The following is a 16,096-nucleotide window of genomic DNA, read 5'->3' as shown; positions in this document are numbered from 1 at the left end:
AGCTGATCCTTGCATATGCACAGGAATAATATAGAGAAAACTTATCAGCTTACTCCCAGAATTCGACCACGGCACTTGTCATGTTAGTGGTGTTTGCTAAGGTATAATTGGAGAAGCAGCGGTCAGTGTTCCATGGGTTCTCACAGTGTTTCCAAGGAAGAGTCTATTTAAGAAAGAGAGAAAGAAAAATCCATACAGTCAAACACTTCTTAAGTAAGTATTACCAAAGGTATCTCTCTCTTTACTAAAAATGACAGTTGAGTGGAAAACTAACATACTTTGAGTTCTGCAGTGCACTGATCTTCCTGGGGTACATGTCTGCCATAAGTTATTTAACTGCATATCAACTGTGTGAATCAGATGTGAAAATATTTATTCCCTTCTTTAATATATCAGCCCAAATGCTTTGGAGTCTGAAACACCTCTTGGCATGTGAGAGTATACTGAGTGTGTTACAAGAAACAAGGGCAGCAGAAAGGAGCTCGTGGAGGTCCTGTTACCTCTTGTTGCACTAGAGGTAATAAAGGTGTAATGGTTATTGATCAGAGATTTCCATTTTCCCCTCAGGTCAGGGGACAATTAAGAAAATGTAAACTTTCTATTTATTACATGCGTTTTCTACATGTGTCTGTTACATTGTTATCTTTCAGAAGTTTGAGAAGCAGAACCTGTTTCCACATGGTATCCATTAGAATGAATCTCATTTATATACAACTTAGATATTCTGATGGCCAATTTTGGAAAATCCTCTCACAGAAAATGTTGTATCAGGGTACTGCATGTTTTAAATACAAGGATAAAAGGCTTTGAGGGAATTAGAAGTCAATATTCATCTAATATGGGCCAGTGCACCACTTCCAGGCTATGACTGACCTTTTGCATCAATAACAAATCTGAGGATAACAAAAAAAAAAAAAAAAAAGATTCTGTCATCCTGTCACTCTCAGACAGTAATTAATGCAAATTTGGTCAAGGGACAATTCTTTAAAGCCTTAAACAATAAGCATGACAAAATTTGTAGAAGAGACAACAACTGAACAATAATGCATTAATTATTGAGAGTTATGTAAGAACGCTTCCTCAGATGACCAAAACCCACTAATCAGACAAGATCTACTCAGCTAATGAAGGGGGGGAAAAAGGCAGCTAAAAATCAAGTTAAAAGGAAAGAAAACAAAGCAAAATAACAACTATGAATGGAAGTTCAGAGCTAATCAAACCACAGACCTTCCATTCCATGGGGGTTTCTTTCACAAACCCCTCCACTATTAAAACACATTGCAATGATACCACTTCTCAAAGAACTAACATTTATGTTGCTGCTACTGAAGAAAAAAAAAATCAGTTTTACACTAGAATTTTTCTTGGGAATGACTGGCCTGTAGGCTCAAAGGCATTACTGTCATTAGCATTGCCAGGACAGGAAGTCCGAAGCCTGAGCATGACTTGCAGCTGCCTGGCAGGTAAGCAGAGAAGCAAACAGGCATGCTTGTGATTAAAGGGCAGAGACAGGTAATAAGTGAAACTAAAAGGGTACAGATGAAAGAGCTGTGGCTCTGAAGATTAAGATGAGGAAATTTAAACGAATTGGTATGAAAGAGAAGCCTGTGGCTCCAGAATAACCTATTATGTTTCTCCACTGACATTCTTGGAACAGAATATTTTCCTCACAGTTTTCTGTTCTACCTTTCTTCTGGAGAAAAAAAAAAACCTTAAAAGGGATAGTTATCCTTTAGTAAGAAATGGCTTATCCTACTGATTTCTATACATTTTGTGTTAGCTTCACACCTTTACAGTGAGACAGATTAATCAGCTATCTATATATCACTTTGCTTTACATTAAACAAACAATTCCAACACCCCCTCCAACACACACACTTACAGTGGTAAAGGAATTATACAGGTAGTATATGGCCCATGAAATAATCACAATGTAGTAAATATTTAGCCAAAAGGAAAGGACTGCAGCAGCTAGTCCCACACCTATAAAGAAAACAAAAAGATACAAAAGAAGGTAACTTTTAGTAATGTCTGTACAAATGCCATTTGAAGAGCTGAAGTTCAGAAGGACAAATACAACATATGGGGCAGATATCATTTACCAAATTTTGAGGAAGCTGAGTTAAAATTTTAGAAATACCATTTGGGTGATAGTTCAGTCATCCATAAATTTAATCTTAGTATCCAGTTCTCTGTGTGTTACTGTAGGCAGTCACATCTGCTGCTGCTGAGATTTCACAATCATTTTTTACTTCTAGGGAAAAGAGCTAAATCAGCTCATTCTCTGAAACAGCAGTCCCACAGAAACTTCTAACAGATGCATGCAAATTGAGTATGAGCTGCAAGACCAGCTAGCCACACTGATCAAAATGCCTGGTGTTTAGTATAATGCTATTATGTCACCTCAGACTAAAGAAATGTCAAGGGTTCCACAATGAGAATGCCCTGTCTTCTACTTCCACATGGAGACTTCAGGAGTATTTTAAAATATTCAGGCTGGTGACAGTTGCCACATGACACTAAACAGGAGGAAGTGCTCAAAATAATCAGTATAATGCAAAGTAAGGTCTATACTTGAGCAAAGTTAAAATACTTATCTGTGAGAAACATTTTAATCTCTCTGGATTTTCCCAATACAAAATTTCCTAGAACAAAATCCACTCTAAACAAACTTTTAGCTCACCCTATGCTAATTATCAGTCCTGTGCGTGAAGTAATTCATAAGTCAGCGTGTAACTTGCTCCTCTACTGGTCCAGAAGTCAGCTCAGGAGCTCTTAAGTGTCAAAGGATTTGGGATTAGAGAGTGAAAAGCACAGTTTGTGAGGTTTGTAGGTCTATGCAGAATCTAGATTAAAATGTTGAGGTTCTAGCAATGAGAAACCTCAAACTAGCTAAACACTAAGTATGGAGTGAGCTTGTCTTAAGCAATTCAGCATGAAATTGTCATTTTTGAAGCACCTGGCTTTTGAATTTCAATAAAGAACAACAGGAGTTACAAAACTCTATGATGTCACACAGAAACAATTTTTACCAAATTGCTGTGATCAGAGTTCTATACCTGCTCAGCCAGTTATTGCTAGATTTAATATGCTATTTTGAACAGTATCTGTATGCTCCTAACAAAAAATAAAAGTTTTTGAAGTTCAGAAATAAGTTTGTTGAGATTCTAATGCCTAACTCTTGCTTTTTAATGGGGAATGAATAATACCCCAGTGTGTTTCAAAATTGCCAGTTACACCTCAGAATATTAGGGTTTTCTGTAGAAAATTATGGTTTAAGTAAAATTATGAAGGCATAAAGAAACATCCTTGCCCTGTCACTTTGTGCAACTTCTGCAACTTGGAAACAAACAGAAAGTAATCCAAATTCGTACTGTACCTTTGAACATTGGAGCAAGCTTCCACACTCCAAGGCCTCCTATAGATGTGTACTGACCAAGGGAACACTCCAAAAGAAACAGTGGCACTCCAGCAAAAATTAAAGTAAGGAAATAGGGAATCAGGAACGCACCTAAAAAGAAGAACGAAAAAGTCTGTTACAGTGGGGAAAACCACTGTTTCCAATATAGGAAAGGAGCCCACATTTTTTCCTCTTAAGTGTAACTTTTCAAAAAAGATAGTGGAAAGCACATGTACACTTCTCTACCAGTATCTCAAGAGGTGAAAATAAGGGGGAAAATATATCTCCTTATCATTTAAATATGTTCTGTTTAAGTAAAAAGCTAAAATCCAAAAGCCTGGGTATTTTGTTGCCTTCATCTATCACAAGAGCATGCAGGTAACATGAAGACTTTAACCAGAACTGGCTGCTTTCCAGCTGAAGTTAGCCTTTTACGGCAAGCTCAGAGTCAGTATTGCAAGCTGTATGCAATCCTCCCAAAAACTCAGTCCAAAAGAGAGGGCTGTGATGGGTTGGAAGACAATGTGTTTCAGGTTCTAATGCCTTATGGATTTTTAAGAGCACCTGCCAACTAGAAGTTAGAATAAACCCCAGAGCAGACCTCAAAGCAGAACATCATACTCCAAAATGGCTCCAGCACTCCTGGACAAGTGTAAAGCCAAAAAAAAAAATCCCCCAAACCAAAAAGCATGTATACAGATGAAAAACCTATTAAAACCAAGTTATCATTTACTGATAATTTTTATAGTGAATTCTAATATAGAAATATATCAGAGGTTGTAAGCATGAAACAGCAAACATACCTCCGCCATTCTTGCCACAAAGGTATGGAAATCGCCACACGTTCCCTAAGCCAATGGCATAACCTACACAGGACATAAGAAAGTCAAATTTTCCTTTCCAAGTATCTCGGTCTGGAAGATCTTTCTTCTTCTGCACTTTTACTACCAAGGTTTTAGGCTTGTCATTGGTGATTGAAGCATCAACTTCTGTAGATATCTGTCCATCTGCCACTTTTGTCCCGTTTGTTGCCATGTCTCTGGGTTTCGCGGGAGAGGGTCTGGCAGCAGCCGGACGAGAGATTTCAGCACCAGTCCACGTGGACAGCAGCTTTGCGGCTCGCGGTTACCCAACCCGGGGAGTTAGGGCTTCAGCACGAAAAATACAACAGCCCCCCAAATGACGGGATGGCTTGTGAGCTACTCGCTAGTCCTGTACCAGCTTGTGGATGGATCTGTAAAACACAAGATCACAGAATTCAGTTTTGCTTCAGCAGTACTTTAAGCAACTTATAAATGTACAGTGACCAGAGACCTTGTTGCCGAAATAGCTTTGCAACAAGGGTGTCTCATCAAAGAGCTTGGATTTTTTTCTTAGTGACTCAGTAGGAATAGAGCAGAACTAACGTAGTCCCCCAAACCAATCTCCAAGACACAGTTAAATTTTTTTTCCCTATAAGATTCTTTTTTCCCATAAGAAATCTTTTCCTAAGTTCTTATGAGTCTACAGAAACAAAATAATTCTAAAATGCATCACTGTATCGTACATAGCATACAGTCCAGATTTTATACATATGTATATATATACAAAAGACGAATCAGCAATGAGATTTCTATTTAACAGCCCAGTAAATAACATATATAACAGCCCAGAACCTGGGCAATGAAACTGTTCCATTTAATCATTCTGCATTTAAAAAACTAAAGGGGAATTCCCATGATTGGAAAGTTCCTTTATTTGCAAGGAGTTGTGGCTATCAAGCAATAGCACTTGCCACCTTTAATAGTGAATTTAAAAACTTATGAACAGCATGCCCTTATCCAAAACACCTTTCTCTAAAACAGCCCCAAAGGTATTAAACAATAAACCGGATCAAGCAACAAGACTTAATCCTCGGTAATGACACAAAGTTTTATATGTGGCTATAATTAGCTGTTAATATAAGACAAATGTTTCACTAAGCTTGAATTATAAGCACTGTAAGACAACAGGCTGCAATAATCACTGCTCAGTTTCTGTTTCCTACTGTGGTTTGCATTCTTGCACCTTTTCAAAAACCATACTTGTAAATTTTCAAAATCTAAATAAAGGAAGGAAAAATCAAGGAAGTAAATGCGTGTTATGAAAAATGACCTGGGACATTTCAGTCAACTCTGAAGTGCATGTAACTCCTGCAGACTTCCACAGCTCCACTTCAGTTGGAAAGACCACAGTGAGCTAGAGTCTATTGTATGTCTACTGTATGCCCATTCATGATTCATTTATTGTCTGGTTCCTCTTATTAACTTCTTTTACCATATGCCAATCACCAGGCCTCAAACCAGAGACTGCAGCAAGTGAAACACTTGCCAGTGTGAAGATGCACCTTATGGCAATGTTGGCAACATTGGCCACAAGGTCATGCAAAGATCAACAATGATTTTATTTACAGATTGTGTAAAGGAGGATTGAGATTATTAGCCATTCTCTTCTAATCATAAATTACGTCAAAAGAAACATAAAAAACCATGTAAAGACTCTGCTATAAGGAGTGCTTTTATTCTCATTTTAGATCACTGCATGATTATAATGTTTATTATAAGGCCACATCCAAAAATTAAAAAAAAATTTCAGTTGGAAGCTGAAGAAGAGATCAGCTGCAGGTACGCTAGGGTAAGGAGAGAAACAAGGATCATGCTTGTAACCTTCCTCTCTGTTCCACTTCAAGATGGGACTCAAGGAGGAATACTCCATGTATGTACTTTCACATCCTTACAAGTCCTTCTGTGTCTGTATCTCCCCTTCATAAAACCATGGACTTAATATTCTGTATTTCAATGCAAGCCTGTCCAATTTTGTGTACCAATAAACATCATGTCTGGCTGTAGTCAGAAGTTTCAGCAGTTCAGATAATGCATTTGCTTATGCACAAGGAAATACAGATCACCATGTCAGCAAAATGGGGCTCCTGTTCCAAGGCTGGATTGAGAACATGTTGAAATTTTGACCTCCCCACCTACATGTTTGTGAATTTATGGTGCAGAGCTCCAAGAACGCACTAACAAATGTGCAGTTTGCCAGCACCACCTACTGATGAAGATACAGAACTGAAATTGTTTCTTTTTAGCCAACACAGGCTGAACGAAGTTAAAGTTCATCAGGGTAGTCTAGTACTTTTACAAACAGGTCCTGTACTAGATTTTGTTGTTGTTGTAATTTACATCTGGCCTGTGATTTATCATCCTCAGGAACTCCCAAGTATTGGAAGAGGCTGAGTGTGTTGAGGATGGGTAGAGAAAAAAACCCAAAACAACAAAAAAAAACCCTAATAAACCAACACTACATAGAGAAAGATATATGTATGTATATCTCTTGTTTGGCTCATAATGAGGGCTCTGCAGGAGAGTGCTGGGCATAGAACCTGCCCTTGCTCTTCCAGCCCTATCAGATTCCAGTGACGTTTGGGTATATATATTAAAACCTCTGTTGTATAATGTGAGTAATTTAGTCCAGTGTGAGATTCCATAACAAAGACAAATCGGAGGGTTAGTTAGAAAACCTTCATGAATAAACCAAAGAAGCTGGGATTTTGCGAGTCCTGCTGGAGGAAGGTGCCCAGACCTGTTTCCATCACTACTGTAATGCTGAATGTAAGGCTGAAACTTCACAAGACACTCCAGCAAGTGTGCACACATATATGTCGAGGGCGAGAAGGGTTTGGCAGGCAGCCTGGTATTTTTAATATTAAAAGAGGTTGAAAGCACTAGTTCAAAGAATCACACGTGGAGATGTGCTTCACTTGTTTGTACAGCACAGCCTTTGGCAAACACCCCACTGCATACACTACAAGAATTCAGCAACCTCATGCAGCGGCAAGCCTGAAGACTCAGCAGAGGCTTGTTTTGAGAGGATGGAGGTGGGGACTGACCAATTTGCACCTGTCCTGCCCTACCGCTGCTGATGTCATTATTCTATTGGGAGACAATGCTGGAGAATTTACAGTCAGTGGTGTCAGTGAATGTACAGTTGTGCATATAGGATGATACAGCAAATCAGCATCAGACAATTAAAAAATGCTTTCATTACATAGGCTTGAAAGTAGGGTCTTTTCCATGCGATGAAAAACAATTTTCTCCAAGCATAAGAAATTAATACTACTACTACTACAAAAGATAATTATAATACTAAAATTAGGGGGGTGCCCCCAACCTCCAGTCCACACTCTACATACACAGTAATACTTCAAAAACTATGACTTACAACAATCTAGAAGAACTGGTGATACAGCAGTAAAGATACTTGGTACATGCTCTCTAATCTGATTAGGCAATATCCCACAGCACTGGGATTTAAATTTAAAATTGGTCTGACATGGAATGGGACAGAAAGTCATTTATGTAATCTCTGTGGGTTGGCTTGCACAAAATGAAATACAAATTGTAGTTGTCAGCCAGCAGAGCAGGTACAACACTCACTATGCAATGTTACGCTTTGTAGGAAGAAGATGGAGAGATCTTTTAAATAAGTCAGTCTTTGCTCCCTGGTTCCTTTATGTCAATACTGAGTGTGCAAGGAAGGACACAGCAGCTTCCCACCACATTCCTCAGTGCACAATAGAGCTTCCTTGACTTCAGTTACTAGGGTTGCTCAGCCAAGAGGAGAAAGCCCTCTAAATGAGGGTTTTGGATACCATCTGGTTGTCCCGCATCACCACCACAATAGAGAAGAATGACTCAGAGAACCAAGCACACATAGCAGCCAAGGTAATAAGCACAACTGGGGAAACTGAAAGAAAGAGAGTGCCACTTAATAAAAGCATTTTTCTTTCTCCTTCTGCATAAATGTGAATTTGAAGAGTTTAGAACTGACTGCATAAAATTAAAGTGAACAGTAATATTACTATCTTCTTTCACAAGTGATATCAAAAGGCAATAAAGAATGGTTCAGAAGCACACACAGTCAGCAGGAAACCCCAGATTCCTTTAAATGATGAACCTCTGTTCAAAGTTCATTACTCCCTTCCCTCCAATCCATTCTGTTCCTCCCTCCCAGGAGTGCAGCAGCTCCAAGGGCTCCACATAAGGCAAGACTACAGCAGCTTCATTCAAGAAATGCTGTTATATAAAATGCCACATTGGTTTCATAAAACTTTGAAGGCGTTACGCCTCTAACCTGAGTGGGACTCCAGATGTGGCCATGGGTTACTTGCACGTACGATTCTATTTGTATTGGGCAATCAAGTCAAGAGAATGCCATGCATATGCTAAGTTTAATAGCAAAATATATATCCCATGTCAGCAGTGTCCTGGAGTGTATGAAATGGGATTGACACATAGAATGTGTAAAAAGAGGACTGCTGAGCTCATTGGACTTCCATTCTGAGATGTCTACAAGGAGAGTTTTGTTTTAATAAAAAATCTTCCTTTTATGGGAGATATACTATTTGGAAGTAGTAAGCAAAATATTGTGCACATAGATAGCATATACCAGGTGATATTACACATGCTGTTCTACCACACACATATATAGCAGAAACCCATATGCATTGAAGAATGCTGCTACTAACTTTTCCTACTGGTACTTCAGATCTCTTGTGAAAAATACGGTCCATTTATGTGGACTTCCACAAAGCATTCATTTTGATTCAATACTCTGTGCAATTCTCACTGGCCCCATGAGCAACTATGCCAGATTTGGTTTCTTAATGGGAGGAGAATTTTCCTTTATATACAATTGCTGAATTGCATATTGAAACAGAGAGAGAAGGAGGGAGGCAGGGAGGGAGGAAGGAAAACAACCCACAAAGAGACAAGACAGACTAATTCCTTTTCTTTTGGTTCACCTCTTCTGAACTTCCTTATAATTTCTGCCGTTCACAAAAAGGCATCACAATTTTCAGAATTGTTTCATAGTGCTTGTCCCCCTGTTTCATTTCTTGACATGGGTATTTGGAATCCAGTGTCACTGTGACAAAATCAGTCCTTAGTTGCATCTGCACGAGCATCTGATTCCCCAGCTGAGTGCTCCATAGAGCTCTGTCAAACCACACTGAGCAAACAAACTGAAGCTGACTTGATCTTTTGCAATATGAAATAATAGCAGCAGCAAGAGCGATCAGAGACAAGACAAATGTGGGCAGGAAAAGCATCCCTATTCTAGAAGTTGAACTACAGGCAATTTTATTTTCACCACAGAAAGAGGCAAAATCTAAACACCACTGCCCATATTTTCACTTTGATTTTACTGAAAGGAACTACAAAAGGTTTAGGTTTTGTGCAGATAGCTATTTGTGGAAAAGCTTGGTAGCAACAGGGCCTTATCTGAAAAATACTGCTGGATTTTAGATTAATTTAATGGCATGAGATTTTCTGTAATGGTTGTCTTGTGTTTAGCTTTCACAAACTAAAGAGTGACTCAATATTTTTACTGCCTAATAAAACATCACATGATTTCACCCAAATTTACATGACTAGTCAGTGAAGCACATTAGGTGTTCCAAAGATAATATACCAACAAATCAAGGACCTTAGCTAGATCTTAGTACTTCTGCAGTTGGCCCAAAACAAAGAGCTGTATGCAGTATCTTAAGTACCTTGGCTGCTTGTCCATAGCAGCTTGGTATTTTCAAGTTAAAAGCTTCCTTTTTCCCTATACAAGTCCACATTTTGACTTTAACATAATCTTCCCTCTGATTAAAAAAAGAAAATTAAATCAGATATAAGGGAGTAAGAGTGTCACAGGTCTAAGCATTTGTCTGATTAAATTTGAACAGCCAGATACATTTCTTTCACTAATGACATCAGCAGCACTTGCAGAAGGAAATTTAAATTACACATCCTCTGAGCATCTGGTTGTATGAGCCATATGTAGACATTCTATGCATCTCTACTCTTTCTTCTTAACTATTTATATACCATATATTTACTTTCCAGAGGTATTTTTGAAAGCTATGCATGCTTAAATATTAAATGGTAATCCACAAAAGCTGCCGCATCTGCAGGTGGTGTAAACTGATGTATCATTGTCAGCTGAGATACGGTGAGCTGTGTGCTGGAGAAATCTTTTGAAGGTATATAAAAGCATAAAAGATGCATTAAAAACCTATATGCTGCACTACAAAGATCTACTGTTCAATCTACAATGCAACTTTTCGGGAAACTGATTAATTTTCATCTCTGACCTCTAATTGATTTTATGAAGCTTCTAAGTAGAAGTATTTAAGATGTTAAGTTCTCTGTCAAATACAGCTGACATTGATCAACAGGTTCAGAAGTTGTTGGGAGCAAAGCAACAGGCAGCAGGCTGTCAAATGATTGCATATCCCTTGCCTCGTCAAAGAAGTCAGATGACACAACAGATGCAAACTGTAGGTTTACTATATTTAAGTACCACTAAATTATCAATCTCTGACACCTCAGACTAGAACACATACCTGGAAGGCATCAGTTTGGGGGAAGGGGAAATCAATGGAAGTGGTCAGAGCTTCATTCCCTTGCCCATTTGTAAATATTTACAGATAGATTTCACCCATACTGAAGAAACACACTAATACCTAGTCCTTCGGGCTCTAAGACACTATATGAAAACTCATCTACTTGTTCCCAGTTCTAGCTGCCTTAAAGGAACAAATTTTCTCTCTAGCTACCCAGTAGAGCCCGCATGTGAAGGAAACAAAATAGTTTCCTAAAAAGATTCTGCTTTGCTTCTCCTTAAGGTATGCTACAATTTCTTTAGCACTTATCTGTCTCTCACGGGATGCACAAGTTGTCGCAAGCGTACAAAGCAAACAGGGCCAACTGTGTCCTGGGGTGCATCAAGCACTGTATTGCAGCCAGTCAAGGGAGGTGATTGTCCCACTCTACTCTGCACTGGTGCAGCCTCACCTCGAGTACTGTGTGCAGTTTTGGGTGCCACAGTATATTAGGGATACAAAGCCTCTAGAAAATGTCCAGAGGAGTGCACTAAAAGCTTCACAAAGTTGGTGAAGGGTTTAGAAGGGGAAGCAGTATGAGGATTGGCTAAAGTCAGTTGGTTTATTCAGTCTGGAAAAGAGGGGAGACCTCTTTGCGGTCTGCAGCTTCCTCACAAGGGGAGGAGGAGGGGCAGACACTGATCTCTTCTTTCTGGTGACCAATGACAGGACCTGAGGGAATAGCATGAATGTGCTGGGGAGTTTTATGTTGGATATTAAGAAAAGGTTCTTCACCCAGAGTCTGGAGAACCACTGGAACAGGCTCCCCAGGGAAGCAGTCATGGTGCCAAGCCTGATGCTATTCAAGAAGCATTTGGACAACACCCTCAGAGATATGGTGTGAATTTTGGGGTTGTCCTGTGCAATGACAGGAGTTGGACTCAATGATTCTTGCGGGTCCTTCCAACTCAGGACATTCTATGATTCTATGATAAGGATGGCATGTACAACTATGCCTTGAAGACAGTCACACCATCATCAAGAAGGAAAACCATCAACTTTTCAATTGTCCAGTCTTCACATGCAAGAATAATTCAGTGCTTCAGAAACAAAGACAAAAAATAAAAGCCAAATAACATCACCAGAACTGCTCAAATCTCTGTGGCATACAGAGATCCCTTCTGAGATACCTGTGTAATTTTGAGCCCAAACCACAAGGATTTACTCTCTTAAGTCCAGCTTCAGTTCAGTAATGAGACTTATATTCCGCTTCTGTAGTGCAAAGAGCTCTCCTAGTGTGAAATTCACTCTTGATGTAAAAAATACGAAGGTCTAACCTGCAGAAAGAGCTTGTCTCTTTCACTGTATTGCTATTAGGACATATTATGGTCAGATCCTTAAATAAATATTTATCACTTAACCCTCCACAAAAATGTTTCATAGCCCTTTTTAAAGAACTGACTATCAAAGGTATACATTTGCAATTATAAGGGATTCTGTAACCATCCAGAAAAATATAAGAAAATAATAAAAAAAGAGAAATAAACAAGAAACACAAGTTGCAAGATTATGAAAAGTGCTGGCCATATAACCTGTAGTAAGGTGGTTTTTGAAAGACAATGCATTTTGTTGTTCTTCTTAACATCAGAGTAGAGAGAAATCAAAACACACTTGCACCACAAGTGCAAAATCATCCTGACAATCTTGGGAGTCCACCTGAAGCTTGTTTCAACAATGTTAACATTTTCTTATAAGCCTGTAATGATTTTCCCATCCATGTATAATTTTTATTTAAATTAGGCAATTGACCATGGAGGGAGATGCAAAGAGAAAAAAAACTTTTTCCACTTATCATGGAATTATATCAAAACTGAGTAATTGATAATCACTCTCTTATGAGGCTTTTATACTGACTAACACTACTTCACAATCAATCCCAGTGATTTTAACAAGGCTGTGGGTAGTTATACATTATTTGAGTATGTTATTGCTCAGCTCATGTTAGCACAACCTGCCCCTACTACTCTATATTTACACATCAAAAAATTTCTGGGCCAAACTTTGAATACATTTCTAGCAATTTATGACAGAACCAAACAGCCCTTACTATGTGGGGTACCTACTTGCTTAGACACTTTGGTGGTTCCACCTTATTGAACATGTTTTCTTTGTTGTTTCCATTGTTGTATTTCTTTACAGTCTTTGTTGCAATTTCTATTATTTGCTTCTAGACTGCAACAAAATATAATATTTACCATCTACTGCAACCACACATCTACTTCTACAGTCAGCTGTTCAATAAGGCTTGCTCTAGAGATGCTGTCTAGCTAAGGACAGCATTCCCATACTTAGTTGGACTCTTGTCTATTGATTGTACTCCCATCCATCTTAAGTTTTATAGACCAGGGTAATAATCTAAGTTACTCCTGTATAAAAGTCAGTTTGCCCGTTGATCTTCACATTAATTTCATAATATTCTTTAGCCCTAATTGGTATTCACAAGCATCTGTGTTGTGCAAAACCAAAGGCCTTCCCCCAGAGCCCAGACTGGTTTTCAGTGTAGAAAATGCAACTGCTAGTGAACATGGAGAGGTTCATAAAAGGTCATGACTGGTGACAGTCAGCATCCTGGCTGATGCCAAGACAGATTCCAGTATCCCCTTACCCAGGAAATAACCCAACATACCAGGTCCCTTTTGGCCACAGAAGCAAGCCAAGGTCAGGTACTGCCTATCACCTGATTTGCTCCCTTTACATACCCCTTTCTCCCATCCACCCTTCTCCCCTTTACTACTCTTGTCTGCCCCCAGGCAAAGAGCCTACCTGTCTATCTTTTCCCCACTGGCCCGTTTTGCACCCTTATTTGTGATAGTGTCCCAATAGTTCCTGCCTTGGCTACGGCAGTTCCACTGAGCTACTGCAGGCAGGAGTTGGGCAGTTGTGACTTCGTGCTTTAAAGGCATTGAGCTTCTGCTGGCTCAGACAGTTGCACAAAGATGAGACCTTGAAGACACACCAATGCAGGAAGCCAGGACAGAAAAAGGGAGCAGCGAGTACAACAGAAAGGCAATGTAACTTACCCAAGCAGTAGGCTGGGGCAGAATTTAGAGCAGGTTTTTTAAGTGTCAGTGCAACAGTGCAAACCCCTAATCTTCAATAACAGTATTGCTACACTTTTCTAATAGCCTCTTTATTTCCAGCATGTACAAATGATCAGGTATGAAAGATTGTTTGTCTTGTGAAGGCAAAAAAATGCACATAACATAAAGGCTCCAGAAAAGATCATAGCCACCTCCTACAGAAGGGGGGGAGGAAAAAAAGTCTCAGGGTAAGTGCAGGTAGTGTTTGTTATTTAATTTTTACCAATCTGGTAAATTGCATGTTATTTTTCTTCCAAAAGATGACAATGCCCTGATAGGATATAGCCACATTTGCTGACATATAGCCACCTCTATGTAGCCTAGAGATGGAGGAGGTGGTCCTGCAGTGTTGCTGAAAGGGTGTCACTGTGTGAGTTGTATTGGAGTATGGCAGCACCCCTCTTAGTGAGCCTAGAGAACTGCTCAAACTGCTCCCTTAAAGATAGTTAGGGGTTTGCGTCTGCACAGACTGGTGGACACAGAAGGGGAGAACTAGCTATATGAAACTGGTCTACTAGGCCAGTGGCCCTTAGTTCAGTCCAAATCTGCCATAGCCAGTCCTGCAGCAGCCTTCAGATTAGTTATTAGTGTTGTTAGAAGCCTGTGAAAACTGGCACACTGCCTAATTCATCAGGAGCTGACATGTCCCCAAAGACCTACATAGTTCCTTTGGTGAAAACATGACACACTCTGCCTTCCTTTTCTCTGTGCTGATCAAGTCTCCTGGGATGGTGGTTTGAGGTCTGTAAGCATCTCCCATCTGTCATTGTATAAATTTTTTGTTAATTTGTGTTATTGTTTTGGATAAGAGTAGTTCGACATGTGGAGCAACATGTTTCTGAATACATCACAAAGAGCATCCTTCCAGTCTGAAGTTTCCCATATTTAATGTAGGCACTGACTATTGATCACCAACCTGTGAATGACTCCTGTTTTGTATAAACACTCACAATTGCACAGCTACAAGAAGGCCCCTGTTGAAGGGGGAAGCTGCAGCAAAGTCAGTGCTACCTATTGCAAGCTGTATGCCTTGAATCTGAGCCAAAGACCCAGAATTTCACTAAGTACACCATGTTCCTCAACCTAAAATTTCCCAGGTAATTCCCAGTACCAAATCAGGCCAAATTTAGACCAGATACTGTCTTAAAATGGATATCTAATCTTAAAAGGCTGTTGTTAACTCTTAACAGTTGAAAAGGTATATCTTCATTAGTAGAGGGAGGGGAGAGAGAGAAAAATAAAACAGTGTATGCAATCCTTTTTATTAGCCCTAAAAAAAAATGCACACGTTTCAATTTCATGCTTCACTATGAAGGGTAAAGGACTAAAAATCACAATTCCTATAAAATGATGATGAAGAAAAAGTCACACCATTTCACAAGCTGCGGTTTAATAAAAACAGAGTTTGTGGAACAAAAATGTTGTATTTTTGTGCTGGATGATTCCCTTGGTTTAATGTTGTTGTTCTGCCGCCTCCAGTTTCTAAATTTGGGGATATTTGGGTTTGTCTTAAATCTGAAAACACTGCCATGGCCAACTTATTCTTCACCGGATGACATCCTGACATATTTGAGATCAGATTTTCCCTGTGACTGGGCAGGTCACTTTGGATGACCTCCAGAGAAGGATGTTTTCTAAAGCTTAGAGACCTGCCTTACAGAGAAGATCCACAAAGCTCCATGCACCAGACTTGGGACTAGAAATATATTTTGACAAACAGAGAGGTATTGGTCCACACTTTTAGAGGATGTGTAGGCCATCTTCATGCAACTCAAGCTTCCTTCAATTTGTATCACTTTATTGCAATTCATTTTTTTCCTCCCACAACTCCCACAAAAACCCTTATGCAATTTTAGCAGCCATACAGATCACAAGTCTGAACTTCCCCAAGCCTGGTGGAGAGGAGGCAGCTATAGCAGATGCTCTGTTTCATAGTTTACAAGCCTATTGACTGACTATTGTCAGCTGTCAACACTGCTAATTCCAAATTATTCTCATTTTGGTGCTGATTCTACATTTTAGATCATGTCTTATTTTAAATAGCCCTATTTTCTGAATAAGAAAAACTACATTTGTGATTCTTGCATACAGTTATCATATACTGCACACCAAACCAAAAAGCCTGCAGGCACATGCACGTGTTAATACAGCTAAGCCTTTTTCAGT

General features: G+C 39.3%; 1 protein-coding gene across 2 annotated transcripts in view; it reads right to left on the bottom strand.

Annotated features, from left to right (window-relative positions):
- The window catches only part of SLC6A1 (solute carrier family 6 member 1), a 66,627-nt gene that overhangs the window by 16,215 nt on the left and 34,316 nt on the right, over nt 1-16,096 (bottom strand). For both annotated transcript variants that reach the window (XM_075096597.1, XM_075096598.1), the window contains exons 2-5: nt 4,204-4,634; nt 3,380-3,511; nt 1,883-1,983; nt 54-163 (exon numbers count right to left, since the gene is read on the bottom strand). In XM_075096597.1, the coding sequence (XP_074952698.1) occupies nt 54-163; nt 1,883-1,983; nt 3,380-3,511; nt 4,204-4,435 (575 nt within the window). In that variant the 5' untranslated portion in view covers nt 4,436-4,634. The remainder of the gene's footprint in view (nt 1-53; nt 164-1,882; nt 1,984-3,379; nt 3,512-4,203; nt 4,635-16,096) is intronic.

The sequence above is a fragment of the Phalacrocorax aristotelis genome, chromosome 6 (assembly GCF_949628215.1).
Source record: "Phalacrocorax aristotelis chromosome 6, bGulAri2.1, whole genome shotgun sequence".
NCBI classification, from domain to species: Eukaryota; Metazoa; Chordata; class Aves; order Suliformes; family Phalacrocoracidae; genus Phalacrocorax; species Phalacrocorax aristotelis.
This window is presented reverse-complemented; position numbering and strand designations above follow the sequence as displayed.